The sequence below is a fragment of the Onychostruthus taczanowskii genome, unplaced genomic scaffold (genome assembly GCF_017590055.1).
Source record: "Onychostruthus taczanowskii isolate IOZ18803 unplaced genomic scaffold, ASM1759005v1 scaffold29, whole genome shotgun sequence".
Taxonomy (NCBI): Eukaryota; Metazoa; Chordata; class Aves; order Passeriformes; family Passeridae; genus Onychostruthus; species Onychostruthus taczanowskii.
Genome location: NW_024500239.1, coordinates 1,366,537 through 1,388,523, shown reverse-complemented (window position 1 = coordinate 1,388,523; position 21,987 = coordinate 1,366,537). Strand labels below are relative to the sequence as shown.

At 37.0% G+C, this 21,987-nt stretch overlaps 1 protein-coding gene across 3 annotated transcripts in view; it reads left to right on the top strand.

The window, feature by feature from the left end:
- The window catches only part of TMEM245 (transmembrane protein 245), a 77,225-nt gene that overhangs the window by 28,811 nt on the left and 26,427 nt on the right, over positions 1–21,987 (top strand). For all 3 annotated transcript variants that reach the window (XM_041408052.1, XM_041408051.1, XM_041408050.1), the window contains 7 exons: positions 3,328–3,432; positions 4,766–4,848; positions 7,394–7,484; positions 8,315–8,413; positions 10,156–10,287; positions 17,287–17,409; positions 21,249–21,394. In XM_041408052.1, the coding sequence (XP_041263986.1) occupies positions 3,328–3,432; positions 4,766–4,848; positions 7,394–7,484; positions 8,315–8,413; positions 10,156–10,287; positions 17,287–17,409; positions 21,249–21,394 (779 nt within the window). The remainder of the gene's footprint in view (positions 1–3,327; positions 3,433–4,765; positions 4,849–7,393; positions 7,485–8,314; positions 8,414–10,155; positions 10,288–17,286; positions 17,410–21,248; positions 21,395–21,987) is intronic.

Below are 21,987 nucleotides of genomic sequence, written 5' to 3'. Positions count from 1 at the left end.
TGGGTGATGTAGTGAATTAAACATACTAGAAAAACCACTGCCCTGAAGGCTATGCAGTATGAAACCTGCAAATATTAATTTATAGATGATGTATCATACTGCAAAACATGGAAAACCTCTTTGGATAGTAGGATTTCTGATTTTTAATGCTTTCTGGACTGTAGTTCTGTTACAGCTTAGTGTAATATGGTTTTGTGTCATCATCCAAAAGTTGAAAGAGGGAGTACTTTCAAATTATTGAGGAGCTTTCTAATAGAATGTAATCATTAGAAACCTTTTTACAATGAGCTAAATGAAAATAAAAACCTTGATAACTTTTCCTTTCAAGACTGTGACAATTAAAGATAGTTTTTTTGTGGACATTCTATCACAAATCAGTAATATTTCAGTTTGGTTTTACAAGTTGACCTTCTGTAGCTTAGGAGCTTGGCTTTCCTTTACCTTTGCATAATCTCAGATGCTGTGGCAGCCTCAGCTTCCCACTGCTGACTAACCTTTGGATTAGAAGCTTGGAACAGAATGTAAAACTTTGACTTCTGGCTAATGAGTGTGTTTAGTCAGTACATGTTTGTCTCTGTGTGCATGCCCATGGTTTACAGGAAGGATGTAAAGGGAGGTCTGGCAGCGTTGGGGTAAGAGTGAAGTCTGGACCTGATTCAGTGATAAATACAACCACACAGGCATTTAACAGTGCAGCTTCCCTGCAGTGAGTAGCTTACCTGCACCTATGCATTATTTAACACGAGTGTGAAAAGGCAAGGGATTCCTAAGGCAGTCTTGTGGGTTAATGTAGGGGAAGAAAGTATGTTTTAATAGAAGAAAAAAAAAAGAATAAATATAGCCTTAAGTGAATATTGTCCATCTGCTTTTACTTGTACAATACTCAGTCCAATTCAGTCTTCTGCTGTGATGTATCTGTACCACTTACATAACTTGGATCCCTTAAGTCTGTGTTGGGGGATGTGATTGCAGTATCTATAGGCTTGCCAAAGCTGGCTTTCATCAGGCTTCCTTGGGCTACCTGCCCAAATAAATAGAGACAAGGTGGGCTGCTGGTACCAGTACATCGTCAGTGCTGCCATGATTTACTTACTAGATTAAAGGTAATCCAGGATTTACACGTGCTGCAGCTGCACCTTAATGGCAGTCCAGACATATTTGAACTGTCAGTATGTGTCTGGGAAAGATGCCTTGTGCCATCTCAGAGAGAGTCCTCATCCTGGTCTTTCGGAGATTGCCCTTCCATTAGTTGCTACATGGCAAAACATCTGAGGATTCAGCCTCACCTCTCACATGTCAGAGATTTCACCTATTGAATACCCCTGACACAATCATTGAGCCTAGCATTTTTTGGAATCTCTGACAGTACTTCCAATTACATAGATTCAGTAAATCTGATTAAGGTGCTATATGTAAGACTACTGGATTTCTTTAAATTCTGACTTAGAAAGTAAATAGCTGTTTTGAATAGCAGTCTGAAATGACAGATGCAGCTTTAATTTTTAATAGCTTCATTTTGAAGTCCATGCTATAAAACTTTCTTCCCCTGCCTATCCAGTGGTGTTTTCTTGGTGATATTTGTTATTTCTGTCCTTTGAAACAAGGACTTTAATTTCTTGCTTCTCTAGCATAATCACTAGATGTACATGAGTCTTGGAAGGACACAGCAGATCTTGTTTCAGTCTTATTTCCAGAGAGGTAACCCCTATATATATGCCCTGTGTAGGGGCTGCTCAGTTTTTCAGAGAGCTGCAGTACTGCTGCAGGCAGGTCACTTCCCTCCAGCACTGGCAATGCATTTCTGATGGCTGAAATCTGCTAGCAATGCTGAAAACCAAACATAGGTTAAAAATATCTAAGACAAAAGATTTTTCACACTTCCTCGTGGTTTCTGAGTTCCTTTCTGCAGTTCTAAATGTAGTACAGACTTTGTTACAAGGCCTTATATTAATTTAGATCAGACAAGGAGCTGGTTGTAAAAACTTGGAATTTAAAAATAATTACTTGATGTACATAAACTGCTCAGATACTACTGGATGAACACACACACAAAAAATCCTTACTTTTGTCAAATAGGAGATCTGACTTCAGTGTTCACCAATTCAATCATCATACAGCAGTCTTGAGAAGTTTGTTGTTCCAGGCTCAATTTCAGCTGTAGGGATAGCGTAAATAATGAACAAAGAACTAATGTAAACCATTAGCATGCATATTGGTAGTTTTATAAGATCTCTAACTAAAAAGTTTCCGACTTAATTGTTGAATATATAATTTGGACTTGAAGTACTTTTGCTTACTACACATTGGCTTTGACATCAGTTCTCGTGAATCACAAAATTACAATTGTGCTGTTGCTTTTTCCTATAGTAATGCTAAATGGAATAGAAATAGACCTGTTATTTGAACCATAGGAGCTAGAAAAATGTATTTGGTCATGCTTGCATGTGCTTTCACAGCTTTTTATGTAAACAGTTTATGTATGAGATGAAGCTCAGCTTGCTGTGTTCCAGAGCACTCTGCAAAGTCGTGTGACTGAGCAGTTTCATTGTTTTGAATGACATTATCAGAATTTCTCTACTCAGATGTGGTATCATCATTTGCTTATGGATATGTATAGAATGGGCCTGTTGTAAATTGACAGAACAAAAAATGTGCCTGTTTCCTGTATCAGTCAGTTTAGCTGATGCATGCTCAGTGCTGAGCATCCTCGAGACTGGAAGTGGATAGAAATAGTTGGTGCTGAATAATTGGCCTGATATTCAATAATGCAGAACCCCACCTGTCCCATTTCAGTTCAGAAGGTGATGAGGCAGCTTAAAAAATTTTATTACTTGCAAAAATACCTCATTTGTCATTTAGATGACTCTTAGCTATTCAAATCTGAAAGTTATGGTTGTGCATTAAGGTATACCTTGATAGCTTTGAAGTCCTGTGCAGACAGTATCTGTAAGTTTCCAGGTTGCTGAAGGACAAGAAACAAAGACAAATTTCTGGGTACTAGTTGACATGAATGTCTTCTTTAGGTACTTCTCTAGGTCTAGTAAGTAATTGTTGAATTATTGCTTGCTTTGCAGAGAGCTTGCTGTATTGTGTGGTAATGTGTACATGTTTTTTGCAAAATCACATGTCATACCATGACATTAATCATGCTAACATTGCTTGTTAATTGTTCATTTCCAAGCTTGGGCATAAATGCTGTTTGATTAGAGCCTGATTTTGTACTGTAATTGTAAATAAAAATAACAATATTGTTGCATAACATACAGAATCATTTTCATTAAAGATTGATTTATGTGCTATAATTTGTTCTTTTTTTTTTCTGCACAGATTATCGTGTGGTTGGAGAAAATGCTAGATAAAATAATCAGCATTTTCATAATATTTTTGCTGGTGATAGGAACCCTTCTGCTGGCTCTTCTCCTTACTGCAAAGGTATAGTGTGCTAATAAATATAAAGCTCATTTTTGTTGCTGTTGAAGGTTACTGATACTTATATGAGATTGCATAGCTCAAAGAATCTTTCTAAATGTTTAGGAACTAATTGTTCTGTACTTGAACTTATCACCATTCCAAGACATATATTTATATATTTTTGTATGTAAAATATACAGAAATATATAAAAATCTCAGTGTTTCTTTCTATTTCTCTGTATTTCTGTAGTTTTTACCTATATGACAAGGCTAATATATAGACATTCGTAAATACAGAATTTATTCTAGTAGAATTACTAGCTTATGTATTACAGCAACAGATTTTTTTTGCATCCTGTTGACACTTTCCTTGTCAACAGAAGATCCACTTAGATTTTTTTTGTCTTTAATTTACCTTACATCAGAAACATTTGCAAAATAATTAAGGTGTGTTTATGAATTTTTTTGTGTAATTGCCTCTAACAAGCTCATGGTATCCTTTTCTGAGTTATATGTACTCAGATTCATGATCAGGTATTCTCTGAAATTGATGTTTGGTTTATGGCTGAGTTTGGGTGGGGTTTTTTTTTGCTCACCAGAAGAGGTCACTCATGTACTTTTGTTTTCCTTTTTCCATAATGGAGCTGTGTTCATACTTGAAACAGTCAATGGAGATTGAATGTTTGGCTTGAATACAGTTATGGAACAAAGATCAGTGGGTTCTGATGTCAATCTCCTTTTTCCAAAACATAGGCATATGTAATGTTGAGTACTTAAAATTGAAGACTTTTGAAGTTGTGCAAACATTCCTGCCTAAAGCTTCCTTGCATTCATAGAAAGAGTATTAAGATATTTATAAAAGGTGTATTTTATCATTCTTGCTGAAGAATTTATTTAGTTAGGCACTTTGTAGCAAGGTTGGTCATGTTAGAGCTAAGTATTCATTAATTTTTATACTTCTTTGATCCATGGCTTAAAAAGTTGCATCTGAAACTTTGCTTTGTATTTTAGTGCTTTCTTGACAACACTGCTGTTATTGTTTAAATTTTTTCCACTGATGAGATAAGGTTTAAATTTCCATTTGTTATTACTAGAGACCAGCATTTATTATTGTATTGACAAGGTGATTCTTGGGTTAATGGTGCTTCTTTCTTCACGGTGGGTTGTTTGCACTGGAAGAATTATTTTTTAAATGTACAAACTGGTCACTGAATCCTTTCTCACCTTCCCCCTGCCTCCCCACCCTCCTCCTCCCAATACCACTCCCCCTCCCCCAAAGAAAAGAATTCTTTCTGAATGTAGGAAGAGTTGTAGTTTGCATTGCATAACATTCTCCTCTCTCTCTTTAATTTAGGTGCATCAAGAGAGCGTTCACATGATTCAAGTCACAAGCAGCTTGATCAATGAGACAGTGGCCAGTCACCCAGAATGGGCAAAGTAAGAATGCTGAAGTTAAACGAATAGTATAGGGTGGATGAACAAGCTTCCAGGTGCTCTTATGCATAGTTTTTAATTTTAAAAAATTGCCTAGGTGAACAGAAATGTGGGTATCTCTCACAGGCCAATGTAAGAGCTAAACTCTCAGACAGCAGAGATGTTTGTGCCTCACTTCAGAGGCCTGTCAGTGTGGTGTCTCATTTGAGGACTGGTTGGGTTTTGGTGGTGAAGGATGACTCTATGAACTTTTCTAGCTACAGCTGTAGAGAAGAAACTTGTATAGTGCAGAGAATGAAGAGATCTGTATTTTATCCCTTCTTCCTATGAAAGAAAAATGCTGACAAAGGATGCTCTCTCTAGAAGGTTTCAAGATAGAGCTAAATTATTTTTTAAATGGAGAGAGATGGATGTGGAGGGCATTTGAAAGAACAGGAACTGAAGACATTCCTGGAGTGAACAGAAGAGTTCAGGGGTGGATGAGGGGAGTTTGATGTGAATCAGTTGGGCAGGGCCATTCTTGTTACAAGTAGATGTGTGTAGTGTGTGCATTGGGGATTTTGTAAGGTTTGGTCTGTGTAAATTCCTCCCAGGGCTTGTGTTCCAAACCCCTCACCAGCCTTGTTGCCGTCCTTGGATGCACTCAAGCATCTTGGATGCACTCAAGCATCTCAACATCCTTCCTAAACTGAGGGGCCCAGAACTGGACACAGCACTCAAGGTGGGGCCTCACCAGTGCTGAGTTCAGGAGAAGAATGACCTCCCTGGGCCTGCTGGCCGCACAATTCCTAATGCAGGCCAGGATTCCATTGGCCTTCTTGGCCACCAAGGCACACTGCTGGCTCATATTTAACCGGCTGTCGACCAGCACCCCCAGGTCCCTTTCCGCCTGTACACTATCCAGCCACACTGTCCCCAGCTTGTAAGATTGTAGGGGATTTTTATGGCCAAAATGTAGAACTCAGCACTTAGGCTTATTAAACTTATTAATGACTAAAGTAAGCACCAAGACTAGTAGTAAGGGAGAGAGATGGTGTTGAGAGAAATGCATCTAGAGGAAAACATGGACACACTGGTGAGCAAAGGAGTCATTGCATGAACGTCAGAGGGGGAATAGATGAGACTCAAAAGTGTGATTTTAAGGAGGGCATGTTCCAGGTGGCTTTCATTCTGGTTCACCTAAACAGACATTGGGCAGATATAAGATACCAATGTAATGACAGCAAGAAAAAGGTCTCTCCAGAATAAGAATGGTTGACTCTTTCAAGGGTACATTCTAAATAAAAGTGGTGGTGGTATAAGATGGAAAGAAAGCAGGTGCTGTCTTATAAGAGCACAGCAATTTTTCAGAAACAGAAGTAAAAGGATATAGTTAATATCCATTGTAGTAATACATGCTTTAGCACTACTAAAGTAATCACAATCATGAGAACAGAAAGCACTTAAAGCACTTGGTTTTATTCCTTCATGGCATCTTTTGTGTTGTTTGGCCTTTCTGTTTTTTTGTAAGATGGAAGTAAGTGGGACTAATGGAGATGGAAATTTGACTGTCAGAAGCTTATTTACATGATGAAACTACTGGCGTACTAGTTAAATAATTTGCAGAATTCTAGTATAACTTCTCACTTCCAGTGTTTGCATTCAAATTTGAAGTATCCATTGCACTATATTTTAGTTCATTAAGAGTAAGAATGTCTCTTGCCAAATCCATGAAGCTTTACCAGCTTTCAGAGCTCAGTGCTCATATTATGTTTAGAGGTGAGTGACTGAAATACTGAAATTCCAATCTGGAACATTACTGAAGCCTTATGCAGACAGAGGAGCTTCCATGTTGATCTTCAGTCAGGTGGACAATACAGCAGTTCTGTTTCCTGAATGCTTTCATTTTGTTTTGGAAGGGCTCCAACAGGTGCCATTGAATCAAGATGTAAAAAGAAAATCAAAACAGAGATTGTGTGCCCTGTATTCACAAATGGTAAAATGCTGACAGCCCAGTAGGGTACATTGCTTGAAAGTGATGTGAGTCCCTGAAGAAATTCACAAGCAGGTGGTTTGGTGAGGACTTAGAAATAGCTGATGTCCAGACCTTTTGTCAGCTGGTTGCTTTTTCATGGATACTATGTTAACAATTTACATTGAACTTGTAATTTCAAAAGGTTGTGTTTGCAGCTAGATGAGACTGCTTCAAAAGGTATTTTCAGGAAACTCTGGGAAAAAAAAAATAAGGTTGTGTGAATAGCACATATAGAGATTGAAGAACAGATCTTTTCTGAAAAAGTTGAGATATCAAATTAATTGAGATTTCAGGAACCTTGGAGGATTTTAAATGCAATGACATGCCCTAGATTTAATTCTGCTTTGCTTATGGGAAAATCTATTCCTTAATATGTAGAAGGAAACATTTGAGTTGTAGTACTTCTATATGTATTTAACCATAATGATTTGTTGTTTCAGAATGTTAATTTGCAATGTGTTTTGGGTGTAATGAAGTGGGTATAATATATAAGAGTTAACTTTGTTTTCCCTCTTTAAAACCCACCCCCCTCAGCTGGCTCCCGGAAGCCCAGGTCATTCAGAAGGCGCTCAATTCTGCAGCTAACAACGTATACCAGTATGGCCGAGAATGGATCACACACAAGGTAAGAGTGAGCTGTCAAAAAGCTCAAATTCTTTGGTTTTTGTTTTCATTTCTAGTATTTCATAAAAGTAAAAAGAAATAAAAATACATTTGTCAGTAGTTCTTTTCCATTTGTTTAACCATTGTGTTGACAAATCTATTCTTTCCACTGTGGGAAAGTCCACTTTGGGACTTTTGAAGGAAGAGTGGGAGTGATTTCAGTAGTGTTTTCTCTTCAGGGGATAGTTGTTTTACGAACTGAAGAATCTGTCATCATTCTAATGATTCCCAGTGAAAATGCCTCAAATAAAATTAAGTAATTTTTTTTTAACTGACTTTGGCTGTCATATTATAGGCAATGTAAACTTCTATTGCAACCACCGCCCCTCCTTCTCCCCTAATTTCTGTGTGGGCTGGGTGTGGTACACACCCATTCTTTAAATCATAATTTGTATAGTTAAACTATATTCTTCTATATATATCTTCTTCTTGATAAGAATTTGCCAAGATTCTTACTCATATATTTGATGTCTAGCACACATCTCAAATTATTTGAAATATTTACTCTAAAGATATGACCAATGGCTTTAGATTAAGGATTTTAGAGACAGCATTTGTTTTGAAGTGCAGAAAGAAGTCCTTAGTGCAGCAGAATGTTTTTTAACAAAGTCTTTGAATTGTGAACCATTTTATCTGAAGTGTGTATTTCATGCTCATAGTATTTTTTTCTAATAACTTGGATTTGAAATGTGCCTTTACAGACAATCTTACGTTATTCATCAAGCTTGAAGTTCATCAGTGGATGTCTGCTTTGTTCTGTCCTGTATAATAATAGATTTTTATGTGTTTTAGCTCCATAAGATTTTAGGAGAAAAAGTAAATAACACTGCTGTGATTGAAAAACAAGTGCTGGAGCTCTGGGACAGGCTTTATCACTCTTGGTTTGTGAAGGTGGGTAACTCAATGATATTCATGTAAACTGTCACTTAGTACTCTTACATAATCATGCTAAGTGTGCATTTCTAAGGAAGAGATTAGCAAAAAGTTGGAAAGTTGAGTAAAGGTTGGTAAAAAGAAGGTAGAAATTTCAAGTGTATAGGACACATCATTATACAGTTTTAGTATAGCCAGAGCTGTGTCCTTCACTTAAGTAGTTAAGTGTGGTTTTGTGTGTGCCGTTTTACAGTTGTCTCACTTTTTATAATTAGTATTTCATAGTTTGGCGCTTTCTGTTGATTACTCAATTTTTTGAGGTTTTGGGAAAAGGCAACTGGTTGTCGGCATGATTTGTGTAACTTTTATTAAATCATTGTTATACTGCCAGTGCTGCTTGCAGTTTAAAGGGAAGAGCAATTCATTAGCAATTGTGCAATGGAAATACCAAATCCAGAAGTCATATTCCTGAAATACTTCTGTATATTTAAATGATTGCGATCATATTAACCCTTTTCTTTATGCAGTTATTCTTCAAGTACCTCTAAAGTTCCAAGAAGATCTCTGCATTAAAGAAATAACAGTTTTAGTGTAGAACTAGATGTACAGGTGATAGGTCTCCATACAGTTTACAAATGCAGAAGGCCTATTTGAGGGAGATTTTTGTCTTCTCATGTTTCTACACTAAATAAATTGCTAGCTCAGAAGAAAGATCTGTGTTGGCAGCAGATTGTTAGAGAAGGTTGCTAATAGTACATCACAAAGTGTAACAGGCATCTAGAGAGAATTGGTAATGAGCAGAAAATGTAATGCTCTTAGATAAATCAGTGCAGGGACTGCACTTGGAATGTTATTTGCCATGTGTGGCAAAAAAAGATACTGCCATTTTGCATGCAGCTTGCTAAGGCTAAAAGTGCGCAGGAAATTTTAACAAGTAGTGGAATGCTTATTGTAAAAATCAGAGTTAAGAACTTGAGAAGTCTCCTTCTATTAAAGACTAGGATGTTGTCAGCAGGTTTGCATAAGCTTGCTTTCAGAGAATTTTGGCATCCTTCTCAGAAACACTTGTCACAGTCCCAGCCTGTGGCATTCAAGATGGTAATCAGGTATTATTCACTGGGCAATAGGCAACATCATAATTAGGGAGGAGCCACTTAAGGAATTAGCTGTTGTTTTTATGGCCGTGTCCTGTTGTCTTGTTGTGTTGCAGTTACAATAGTTGGTAGTCAGAAGAAATCCTCCTGCGTTTGGTTTAGCTTTTAGGTTTTATGTGATTGAACATTTTCTGTGGAGAGATAGAATAGATAGTTTTCTCACTAGTAGTGAGAAAACTAGTTGCTTAGACTTCTGCTTGTATTTTTCTTTATGGGTTGTGCTGGGAAAACTTACATGTTGCAAGCAGTAAATTATGTAGGGAATAAATGAAACCATTACTTCTTTCTTGTGTGCTTTCATTAAGAGCAAAATAGATACCATTGTATCAGTCAAGCACTATAGTTAACTTTTGACAGGGGTGAATCAATACAACATGCACATATGTAATTAAACAGGATAATTAACTACAGTTTTCTGTCAGATTTTAATTTTTCCAGTGTACAGAGTACTTCCAGGTATTTTTGGGCATGCCAGTTAAAGCAGCTCTAAGTATTTAGATGCATGCTCAATCTATTCCTCATTAAGAAAACACCAGTCTAAAGCATTAGCTTTTGTTTTTCTCATATCTAAATTTTATTCAGATATCTATTTTCTTTGTTTTTAAGAATGTAACACATTCTGGAAGACACAAAGGACACAAGTGGCACATAAACCGTCAGAACAGCTGGCTTGGAGATATTCTGGACTGGCAAGATGTTGCATCGTTTGTTCATGATAACATCGAAACATTTCTCTCGGTACATTTTCTTTGCACTTACTATGAAATTGGTCTAATTTTTAACTGATAGCGATTTCTCCTTGGAGACCACTAAGATTATGGATTCAAGTAAATGGAAAATTATGGAAATGCTGTTAGTATTATTTACAATTACCTAAGCAATTATTGCAAGCCTATTTAAGGTATAACTGTAAAACAAACAGAAATGTTTATGATAAAGAAGCTCTTGTGCTTTCAGCATCTTCATGGATAGCAGCTTCCCAGATGTCTTCCTGAGGCATATTGTTACCTGTGTAACCTGCAAGCTGATTTTTAGTGCATTATTTTGTGTAGTCTTTTCTCTTTGAAGAAGAAAACAATTGGTTTAAGTTATAACTGAAGAAGCTATTGGCTAAGAGGTTGTGAAAACAAAGCCAAGCAATAGAAGTGGGGGGTAGTCTTTTTTTTTTTGCTGCAAATTACTATTATTTGTTGGGTTGAAAGAAGCTTATTTTTTTATTCTTTTACGAAAGTTCTGTGGAGAATGAAATTAATATTTTTCACGTTGTGAATTCCTGAATAAAAACATTTAACCTTATGAGGAGAAAAAGAGGAAGCATTGAAAGCAATCCAAGTTAAGGTGTTTCACTAAAAAAATAATTTTCAATCCTGAATGCTTAATACATAGAGTCAATCCCCAATGTAGTTCATCTTTGACTTGAGCTGTTGTCATTACATTATCTTTAATTTTGGAAGACTATTATTTATACCTAACAGGCACTATAGCAGATCTGTGGGTGCAGTTAAAGCTAATATTTGTCTCCAAGCAGTTCTTGGTTTAGACTGATAGGCATGTGTGCTTTTTCTGTCCTCCCCCATTTGCTGCTTAAATTGTTACAGCTTCTGCCATAGAAGAAGATGTGAGACAAGAAAGAGTTGAGAGAAACTTTATTGCAGTAAACCTTTTTTCAGTTAATTATGAAATTTGCTTGGTACTTTCTCAAAGTTGGCATGCATGCTTGAGGCAAAGGGTTTAAAAATGCACAGCACATCATGATTTAAAATCAATGTGGAGTTTCCTTCTAGGCAAGAGGCACAGAAGGAGGAGAAACTACTTGATAAGAGTGTGTCATTTGCAGCATTGCTGCATAGTGCTGAGAAACCATGATTTAAAGTGTGCTTCAGTAATCTAAGCAGGCTAGAAAGAGGTGAAGAAAAGTGTAAAGAGAATAAATATTTAAGAATGAAAAACCTTAATATAAAAATTTTCATCTAGCTAATATGCTTGCTTTACTTCTAAAACCTGGTTTAAAAGTTCAAGAAAAGAAGTGCCAGTGATTGACTTGATTTCCTGTTTATTTCCAGGAACTCATTACTCATCAGCAGTAGGGAAACACCTGTCTTTTTTCTCCATGTACTCATGTCCTTAATAGCAGACTGTAAACCAGTCAGCTTAATATAAAGCTCTAAATCCTGATTTCACATCCTTACTGGGCAGCATTTTCTTTCCTGGCTTGCTCATCTACAGTGCATTGCATAAATATTACTCACGCTAATGTTTTTAATTAAAATGGATGATAATACAGTCTCTGTTCTTGTTCAGATAATTTAAACTTGGAGATTATGAAAATAAGAATAGCTTTTGCTTAAGTCTGGTATGCTTAAGCAAGTTTCTTACCTAGCCTAAGATACAAAGCAGACTTACTGTATTCAGGATTTATGTTCTTACCAGAGCATGAAAACCTTTCTCCTGGTATTTTGAAGTGGAACAATGGGTTATTAAAATGGCATACTGAATTGGGAAGGGTTAATATTTTACATTGTGTGAGTGCTTCTGGGAGAATATGTTCTGGGAATTTAATTTTTCTGTTGCTTAGAATTCTTTAGTTTGGGTTTTTTGTTTGTTTGCCTTTTTCATATTTTATGGAACTCTGAATGGGATTTAGATGAGATTAGATGGGGCTTTGAGCAACCTGATCTAAGGAAAGGTGACTGCCTGTGGCAGGGGGATTGGGGCCAAATGATCTTTAAGGTCTCTTCCAACCCAAACTGTTTTATCTTTTCGTTTTTTGGTTGAGTGTGTTGTTTATGGGGACAATGAAGTTAAACACTTGAAATCAATGCTGGTTTGCAGTTCTTAAGAATACAGCAAGACACAGTACAGTCCCAAAGCTGTGTTGACAGTTTTTTTAACATACAGATAATTTAAAGACAGTGGGATAGCTGTAAAGACCTGTGTGAAGAAGTGGATACAAGGCTCTAATGAGATTTCCTCCACTTTTGGAAAAGAATCAATGTGTATGATTACACTGCTGCATGTAACAAATAGTTATGCATAGATGGAGTTTACAAAAAAATAACTGTCTTGGTAGCCCCTTGGCTTTCTGAAGTATTTCAGAATAGAACAGATTACAGTTTTCTCTGAAAATACAGCTATTTGACAATGTCATATTACAGCCACAAGCAGATAAGCTTTTCTCCATTGATGGAAGTCAAAGGAAGCGTTCTTCCTCAATAGGAGAAGGAGTGTTTGCTGTAAGAAAAATGCTAAGAGAAGACAGATGTTATTGTTTCACTTCAGGCTTTTCCCTTAATGGAAGAAATTTTCATTTTAGAGTTGAGGGCATGTAATTAAATTACTCTGATGTAGGTGTGCTGGGGAATTGCTGGTGTTCATTTAATTTGTAACAACATGCATCAGTTCAACTTTGCAACTTTAAGTATCAGGTAAAGCTTGGAAGACTTCTGTACCCCCCTCAAAATGTGCTGTTCATTATGAGAGTTACACTTAGCTGTAGTTTGATGTAGACAGACCTTAATTATTTTAAAGTAATTTACTATACAAACATGTAAATTGCCTGAAGATTTAATATGAAGATAAGCTTTTCCAAGTCATCAGTTTGTTTTTTTTTTTTTCCTCTAAAAGCTTTGGTGTTAGCAGCACTGCTGCCTTTTTCCAGTATTAGAAGCAGTAGTGTTAAAAACCAGCATAATAAATGGTGTGTTTCTGAAGTGGGGTTTATTTCATCTCATTCTTGGCAGAGAGAGCAAGAGTGGAGTCTTACTTTGTCTTGTATTTTGCACCCCATACTCCACTCCAAGGTAGTTTATCAGATGCATGAAATAGGCAGCATGTAGCTGGACTATTAAGATTTAATTTCTGAGAAATAAAAAAGACTCATTCTTTCCTCACTCATCTGCTTTTCCATTCATAATGCTTTTTCTTCATTTCTTGTATGCTTGTAGCATTGAGAAAGTGAATTGCTGCTGGCTAAATCTGTGAATGATGACTCAGAACTCCCTTGATGTTACATGAGACATTGCTAATGTCTTCTTAATTTGATCTTTTGGCTCCTTGCACAAGAATACTCATCATTCCACCAGCAGGTGGTATCTCATTCAGAGATCTCTCAGACAGGAAGATGGAAGACCTTGCACAAAGATATACACAGCAAGCTTCAGCTTAGTTAGGTTTCCCTTTCCATGCTTTTAGCATGACTGATCTGTGCATTTTAAGTCAAGTCAGCTCCTCAAATATTTCACTGAGTTACCACACAACCTAATGTTTTTCTCTAGCTCCAGTAATTTCTTCAAGTAATCCCATAAGTTTATGGTTAATTCAGTCCATTTTTCAGTAATACATCAATTAGCATGTTGGGGGTTTTTTTCCACATCTTTGCATCCAGTTTTATTTTATACAAATTTGAGTTAGGTGCATAGTTTTATCTGACTTTCAGAAGTTTGCTGACTTGAAGTTCTCAGTAAATTACTGTTTTGATCAAGTGCCTTTTAACCCACATTTTCGGGTGTTGACCTGTTTAAAAGTGGCCAAGAGGACACCCATGATGCCTGAGAATATTGTGTGCAATTTTTCTTCCTTGCCTGTTACAAATTGGAAAGGCAGAGTAACTGATGCTGATGGTGACACAGTGTGACGTATAAGAGAGTCCTCAATTCTGTACAGCTTTGTATCTCCTATAAACACTGATACCTTACAGCTGCTTACAGAGCAGTGGTTTGGGGAAAGAGGTGTGGTTTTCTGTAGTTTAATAGGGAAAAAAATAACAAAAAGTAATGTAACATTATTGCATAAATATTCACACTTTGTTGTGTTTTGTAGAACTGAGCTAGCAAGGTGTTAACAATTCTTTATGTGTAATAAGTGACCTCATCAACTCAGCTGCAGTGGGCTCTGGGAATCACACAGCATTATGAACTCTTAGGTGCAGCTGCTTGTAATTTGATTTTACTAGTGGTAGGGAAGTATTTGAGCACATTCCGATACTGTATTCAGTAATGATTAGTGTCTGCTCTGCCAGTCTTCTCACCTTAGCTGTGAAAAGCTTGTATCTTGAAATTTTAATGGTACATGTGCGTAATGAGGAATTACTCTGTAGTTGGAGGTGAGTCTTAAACGATGCAGTTGCTTACATAAGATGTATCAAAGCTGTAGAAAGGCACTATCTACACTTAACTCTAAAGTAGATGCTGGTGATAACTGGTTCAACATTTCCAGTCAATGACTCCAGAAAAGAAGGATGTTCATGTAGGAGAACCATTCCTGATGTTAGTGGAACAACCTGATACCTACATTCAAACTACCTGGAGGTGTATACTCCTGGTTATCAGCCCTCAGGCTTAAGCTTCTAGGGAACGTGTTCAATAAATCCTGCCTGTACTGGAGAGACATCCTTGTTTTGAAAACTTTCACAGTCCCACCAATTATGTGCTCTCCTCTGGCAGATGGAACAAGCTCATCTCCTTGTAAACTCTCACTGGTATCAGCTCAGCTTATGTATTGTGGGTGAGGGTTTTAACAATTGCTGTGATTTCTAGTATAGAAGGCTGTTAAAGCAGAGTAGTTTTACTCTTCAGAGCAAAACTTTACTAGACCAGTTTTCATTAACAATGTGCCTCTGGTTTGCTTTGCAGTCTCCTAATCGTTATGTATTGAAAGTGGTCAGTCCTTAAAAATCATGTCCCACATGAGCTGTGAGGTTAAAAAACCATCATGATGGTGATGTGTAGTTGTCACCAATAGAGGCTGTGCTTAATGGTCTGAGTCACAGGAGTGTAAATGAGCTGGCTGAAGAGCTTTTAGGTATGCAAATCATAAGGGGTTCTTATTCCGGACACCTCCCACACCTTGGCCTCTGCCCTGGACAGTGTGCTGTGATACTTGGGAAAAGTATTCCTTTTCCAGGTCATGACAGCTGCCTTGTCCTGTTGTTAGCCTGTTGTTGTTTTTTCCCTCTTTCTTAGTTCCTACCTCATTTTCTTGAAGGAAAAGTAATCTTACTAGCTCATAAAGTTAGGCATCTTCAATGCCTTCTTACTCAAAGCACTGCTTCTGTTTCAGGGATCTTTGTTTTCAACCTGTATCCCTATTTCCAAGGCCTTTGCTGCTGTTCTGTAATTAAACTGCACATTATAACAGAGGAACTGTGGCACAGAAGCTCCTGTTCACACACCAAGTTCTAGTAACAAGCTTAAATATCTGGGAGGGGAACCTTGCATGCAACTTAAGGCCCACTATTAGCAGTGATAGCGCTGTCCTTCCAGAATACCAGCTGGAAGGCCTCTGCTTTAGCTACAAACCATTCTGTCAGAATTCACTCTCCTCTGTGTCTACAGTCCTCCTAACATAATGTTTACATGATAATGTTACCTAGGGGCTGCATGAATTTGTAGCCCTGCTACACTCCCAGAATGAGTTCATAGTCCATAGAAGAAGCAAAGGGATAGGTACCAGTGGGAGAACATTTTTCAGCAGTGTCCTCTTCACTTCTAACCTCACTTGAATTCTCAAGAGACACTAATAAAATCTGTACAAAAGATGAGCTTTAACATTCATAATTCCCATTAAATAGTAGGAAGCATGAACTAAGTAGGTCTTTCTGTGTTGTAATTCCCTGTCATTTCCCCCAGCACTTATTCCTTCTCCAGTTTGTGCTTAATAAATTATGTTTAATATGCTTGACTCACTTCTGAAGGAGAGGTGATCACATGGCTTACACTCCTTTGTCTGCTCTATAAGTACTGACTACTGAGGAAGGGTTTTTTTTGGTTTTAGGGGGTTGTTGGTTGACTGGTTTTGTTCTAATTTGGTCTAATTGCTGTTTGTTAAACCAAGACTAATAGTTGCTTGTTTTGAAGTCTTCACTTACGGCTTTGAACCTGAAAGGCTTTCGTGTCAGAGCTTTTACAGTTTCTTCCAGTTACGTTAGTTAGTCTGAAAGAAGACTTGTTTGTGGTCTTATTTCTTTTATATGTTAGAATCACTTTGGCTTGTACATTCTTACTCTAATCCTTCTGGATGAAGTATTTGTTTGAAACTAGTGTGCACTGCATTTAGGATGCCCCTATGTGCCTTCTTTTGATGAATCAAAACTAGTCTTTACTATATGTAATCACAAGCAATCTGTTCCCCAAGCCAGTACAAATTTTGATAGACTAATATTGTTTGATTTATTTTTAATAATTACTTGACTAACTGATGCAGCCATACTAAAATCACAACTTTTGCATTTCCCTGCAGATATTACTAAAAACATGCATTTCATTACCATGAAAGCTTTTAACAACAAATTTATTGAAGTAGTATTTTTATTATTTGATTGGGAGCATCAGATTTATTTCTACCTTGTGATGTTACTCCTTGTTCTTTGTGTCTTAACATTTATGCTTTTGAAAAGGTGAATATTTTCTCCCAAGACAAGATCTGCTTGACAGCAATGTTAATCACAATAAAAAAGTGTCACCACATCTAGGTTTTTTGCAATTTTGTGTAATGAAATAATTTTGAATACTGAGAGGAAAAATTACAAAACCTTATAATCTGCTACATAGAAACTTACCTTTGGTAAAGTGGACATTTTCACTTGATAGAACCTGCTGTAATATAGGAGTCAGGGAAGATGATTTTTTTGTTTAAAGTCATCTTTGTTCAGCTTGATGGAGATGAATCACTCAGCAAGTAATTCTCTGCCCTTGCTAACAGCATCCAATGTCTAAATCTGTCTTCTCCCTCCTTTTTCAGATCCTGGAGTCTCTGTGGATAGTGATGAGTCGCAATGTGAGCCTCTTGTTTACTACAGTTACAGCATTAGTGACAATCCTCTTCCACAGTGGGACAGCTCTTCTCAATTTTGTGCTTTCAGTGGTAAGTCGTGTGTCATTGATTTCCATGGTCCATTTTACTGGAGTAACCTAATTGCACATATTGTAACAATGAAAACTCAAACCTAAAGCATTGAAAACATCTTCTAAATTTATCTAATACCAAGATTCTGTAAGCTTTTGCAAATTTGCTATCTGTTTGGGGGCATTCTAGATGGAGGACAAGACTAGGAGGTACTAAGTCTTCCTGTCATTCAGTTATTGGAAAATTCTTGTTTCAGGCCTTGAAGGTACTAAGCTGTAGCTTGTAATATCCTACATAACTGCTGAAATCTCGTAGCATGTCTGCATAAGGATATCCCTATACAAGCTATTGCTTTCAGGAGATGGAAACATTTTTGCAGGGAAATCACCAGTTTTGTTCTCTAGTTGTCTTCTGTAAAAAAAGATTGCATGAAAGCATTTTATTTCTTCCCTAGTCCACAACTTCACCCAAGATGGCACATTTAAAACTGTGTCTAAAAAGTTAGCGTACAAAAATTGCAAGCTTGGGAACAAAATTTGTCTTTAGATGCCTAATGACTTATATCAAGTTCATTGCATGCTGTTGCTGTGATGCATGATCCTGACTTTTTGTCTGCCAGCAGCATCCTGCCTCTTGCTGGGGCACTTGTGCAGTCAGCTGGTTTAGCAGAGGTAGTTGGGACCTTGCTGTGTTGGAATTCTTTTAAAGAGTAGATGCTTGAACTGTACTTTTGTTTTTTCATTTTTCAGGTTTCCTAGTTGCTACAGAAAAGTTTTTACTGGTTTGGAGTGGCACAAGCTAACTTAAATTTTACAACAAGATAATGCTCAAAGTGGTTAGCTTTTCTACTAGTTACATTTCAATCCAGTTTTAGTCATCTTGAATAGAAATTAAAATACAGAATTTTATTTTAGGTTTAAAAATTTGTTCTTTAAAGCATGGAAATAATGGACACTTTGTTCAAAAGCTCAATTTCGAAAAATACGCCTTCCATCAAACTATTAAGTAGGAATGTCAATCTGTGTAGCACATCTATCCACGATCCAGTAAGATTGTGTTCAGATCTTCAACAGACTTTTGAAAACTGATCATTAGTTACAGAAGTGTCAGCTGTATTTCATTTCTGAATACAAGTTCCTGTCTGCACACATGTGCACGTGGATGTATGTATATGCCTTTGTGTGCGTGTATAATTATGCACGTGTGTACTCACATGTGCACACACTCACTCACTCTGCTCATATCCTGTTACAAAGATTGGATGAGAAAAAGCTCCATTTGGGTGATGGTCATCTACAGTCCTGCAGGAAATGCACAGATTTTGGATGCTGTTAAACACACAACTAAACAAACAACCAGAAAACCCAAAACAAGCAAAAAACTCCCAACAAATAAAAACCCTGAAGCTTTTCAGCAGAGAATTGAGTATGAAAAGCAGATACAAAAATATTTACTGAATCAATGGACCTGGTGCACAAGCAATTAGGTTGTGTGTTTCTTGTGGAAATGCTGAATTATCATTTTGGTAGAAAGTGTTTACCCAGAGTGTTCTCCTTGAATTCAGTCTATCCCTCCTCAACTAAGAGTGTTTAATGTTTTGAGCTATAGGACAAATTCTACAGCCTGAAGTAGTAATCCGTCAACTGTTTAACTTTGGAAGGGTCATACTGTTTTGTCTTTGGTAAATTTTTTCTCATAGTCATCATCAGGATCTTGAATTGTTGCTTAGGAAACAATTTAGGTATCTCAGATATCTCGTAAAAAAGGTCTGAAAGCTTTTAGCCTCCAGTTGCTCTAAGACAGTACATGTCTTTTGCTGCTGAAGGTAGTATTGAGGTTATTCTACTTGTTGGAAGACTCAGCAAGCCATTTGACAATACATTATTATATTCTGTGACTACAGGTTCTTTTTGCATTTCTACACCTATTGTGCTAAAGGAAATGCATTAATTTCCTAAAAGGCAGATACTCCAAAATTCCAAAGTTAATTTTGTGTGGTTACACACCAAAGTGCTGTGGTTACATCATCTTCTTTTAGCAGAAATTGAGTAGGGTTTGTAAGTTTTCCTGTCTGGTAGCTCAGCTTAATGTTATTTCATTCCTCTGCTGCTCATTCCCAGCCATTACTTTGGCTTTCACCCTTCAGGTGGGTATGTCTATCTTGTGTCTCCTTAAGAAAGCAAATTTCCTCTGTAAACACTGGGGAAGAACAGGATAAGCAGATATTATACTTACTGTGCTTAGAGCAATATGCTGCTCTCTACGTTGAAAACTGCATGTGCAGAAGAATCTGCTCAGTGGAAGGAAGACACAACATCATCTGGATGCCTGCTTCAGTACAGAATTTTCTACTGAAATCAGGAAATATAGTAGCTTAGAAATGGCAGAGCGCATCAAGGTAGAAAAATAGCCATAATTTCTGAATTACAAAGGATGTTAAAATGTGATTTAGGATTCTCTTACTTGAAGCTGTAGCAAAACATAGTTGATACTGCTACTGGTGCTAGACTGTCTCGCATTAAAGCAAGGCTTAATTATTGTTATTACTTTTTTTAAGCTCAAAATTAATGTTAACAGCATGCTATTAAAATCTGCTGATATAATGACTTGTTTTATCAGCTAGATTGGTTTATGTCCCAAGGCAGAAGTTAAACACCTGGGGAGGTGGAATATAGCCTAAACCAATATATGGCAAATTGGATGGGGGTCATTAGAGGTTAATAGTTGAATGTAACTTTCAAGTTTAAGTCTGGGAGGGCAGAGTAGGAGGAAGATGGTAGTAGCATTTTACTGAGTATAAAGAAATTAGGAACAGAGACAGGTGTCATTTTGAGACTGGTAATGCAATATTGCAATGCTCTTTGCGTTTTGTTTTCTGAGCATCTTCAGAGGGAGTGAAGGAAAAGAGCATGAGGTGTCTGGAAACTGGATAAAATGCTTGAAAGTAAGACCCTTATGGAGATCCGGCTCTTGGGCTCATTAAAAAAAGACTAAGATGTGGTTTATAGTAGAATACAAGTAGGTTGGAAACAAGGAAAGTCAAGTTCTTTCTAATCTTGGGAGGAAAGAAAAAATATCTGAGTTGTGTACATAAAGCAACTATAAGCCATAGTTTACGTTTCCAGCATACAGAATGGATTTTTCTTGTTTGAGGTATTCTGTTTCAAGATGGACACAGTTCTGTGATTCGTTCTTACCCAAGAAGTTGCTGAGCCCACTAACAGGAAGATAAGAGAAACATAGTTGACTTGCAACACAGAGGAAGCTAATCCAATCTGATTATATTTTTTTTGTCTTTTAACTGAAACTGTGGAACTGCCATCGCTTCCACTGAGACTCAGCATCAAACTCACAGGGGGAATATTCACTTAGGATTGGCAGCTTAACATAAAATTTATGGTTGTGAATTTTTGTGTAATTCATATTTGATACACAGCTGCATAATGACTCTTGAGACAGCCCAAATTTATTTGGCAGTTTTGTTTGCTTATTTTGAGAATAGATGTAACTATTCAGCAATTTTTTGATCTGTTAAACATGCTGAAAAAGATCCAAAGAGCCCCACAGCTATAATGCTTATCAGCATTCTAGTTGTTTGGTCTAGATGTGACTTTGGAAAAAGCTGAACAGAGGCAGAAGTTTTAGAATGTAAATGTAAAATGTAAGGCTGTAAATGTTAAGTCCTTTTTGGAGCAGGGGAGAAAATAATTCTTTCAGCTCTGTTTTTCTAAATCCAGGCTTGTGGAAGAGTATCTTGTTTCTTTTCAGTAAAATTCAATAACTGAAGCATAGCTGCATACTCTAATTCTATGAAGTATTTATTACCTTGTAATTTAAGACTTTGATTTGTTTTGCAGGTGATTTTTCTTACCACACTGTTCTACCTGTTAAGCTCCAGTGATGAATATTACAAGCCAGTAAAATGGGTGATAAGCCTGACACCTTTGTCTCAGCCAGGTCCCTCCTCAAATATAGTTGGCCAATCTGTGGAGGAAGCAATAAGGTAAATTGCTGATTTCTTGCCCTTTTTTGGAAATTCTTCTTTAAATTTGGTGTTCAGCTGCAAATAATTAACGATTGCAACAGCTTGTGTTTCAAAGATGAGTTGAAAAAATTATTTTAAGAACCTAGCATTGATGATTTTTTTCCCCTTTGATTGTTCATTTGATTGGACTTAGATAAAATTTTTGGAGCTCTGTGCTGTTCCAAATAGTAGTGTTTTGTAAAACTGCTACATCCGTGACATCCCTAACTCATCAAGAAGCAGTGTTTGGAGTTGTGTTGGCAGTAACAGCTGGTGTGGCTCGGTAGGAGCAGATGCATGCAGCAAAACAGTAGAAATGGAGGACCTGACATCAGTGTTGTACACATTTCAGGATTATATAGTTTGAAGTATTTTGTTTAATATTGGAGAATAAGTACCCATTTGTACCTGGAATGTATTAGATGTGCTTCTGGAGAATATTTTCCAGTTCAGTTTCACGTGAAAGAAATCTAGTTCATGATCTCCATAGACCAAATTCATCAAAAGGGAACACCAAGGGAGTGCTCTCCTTATCACACTTGGAGCACTACTGTGCTGCACCTACTGAGTGC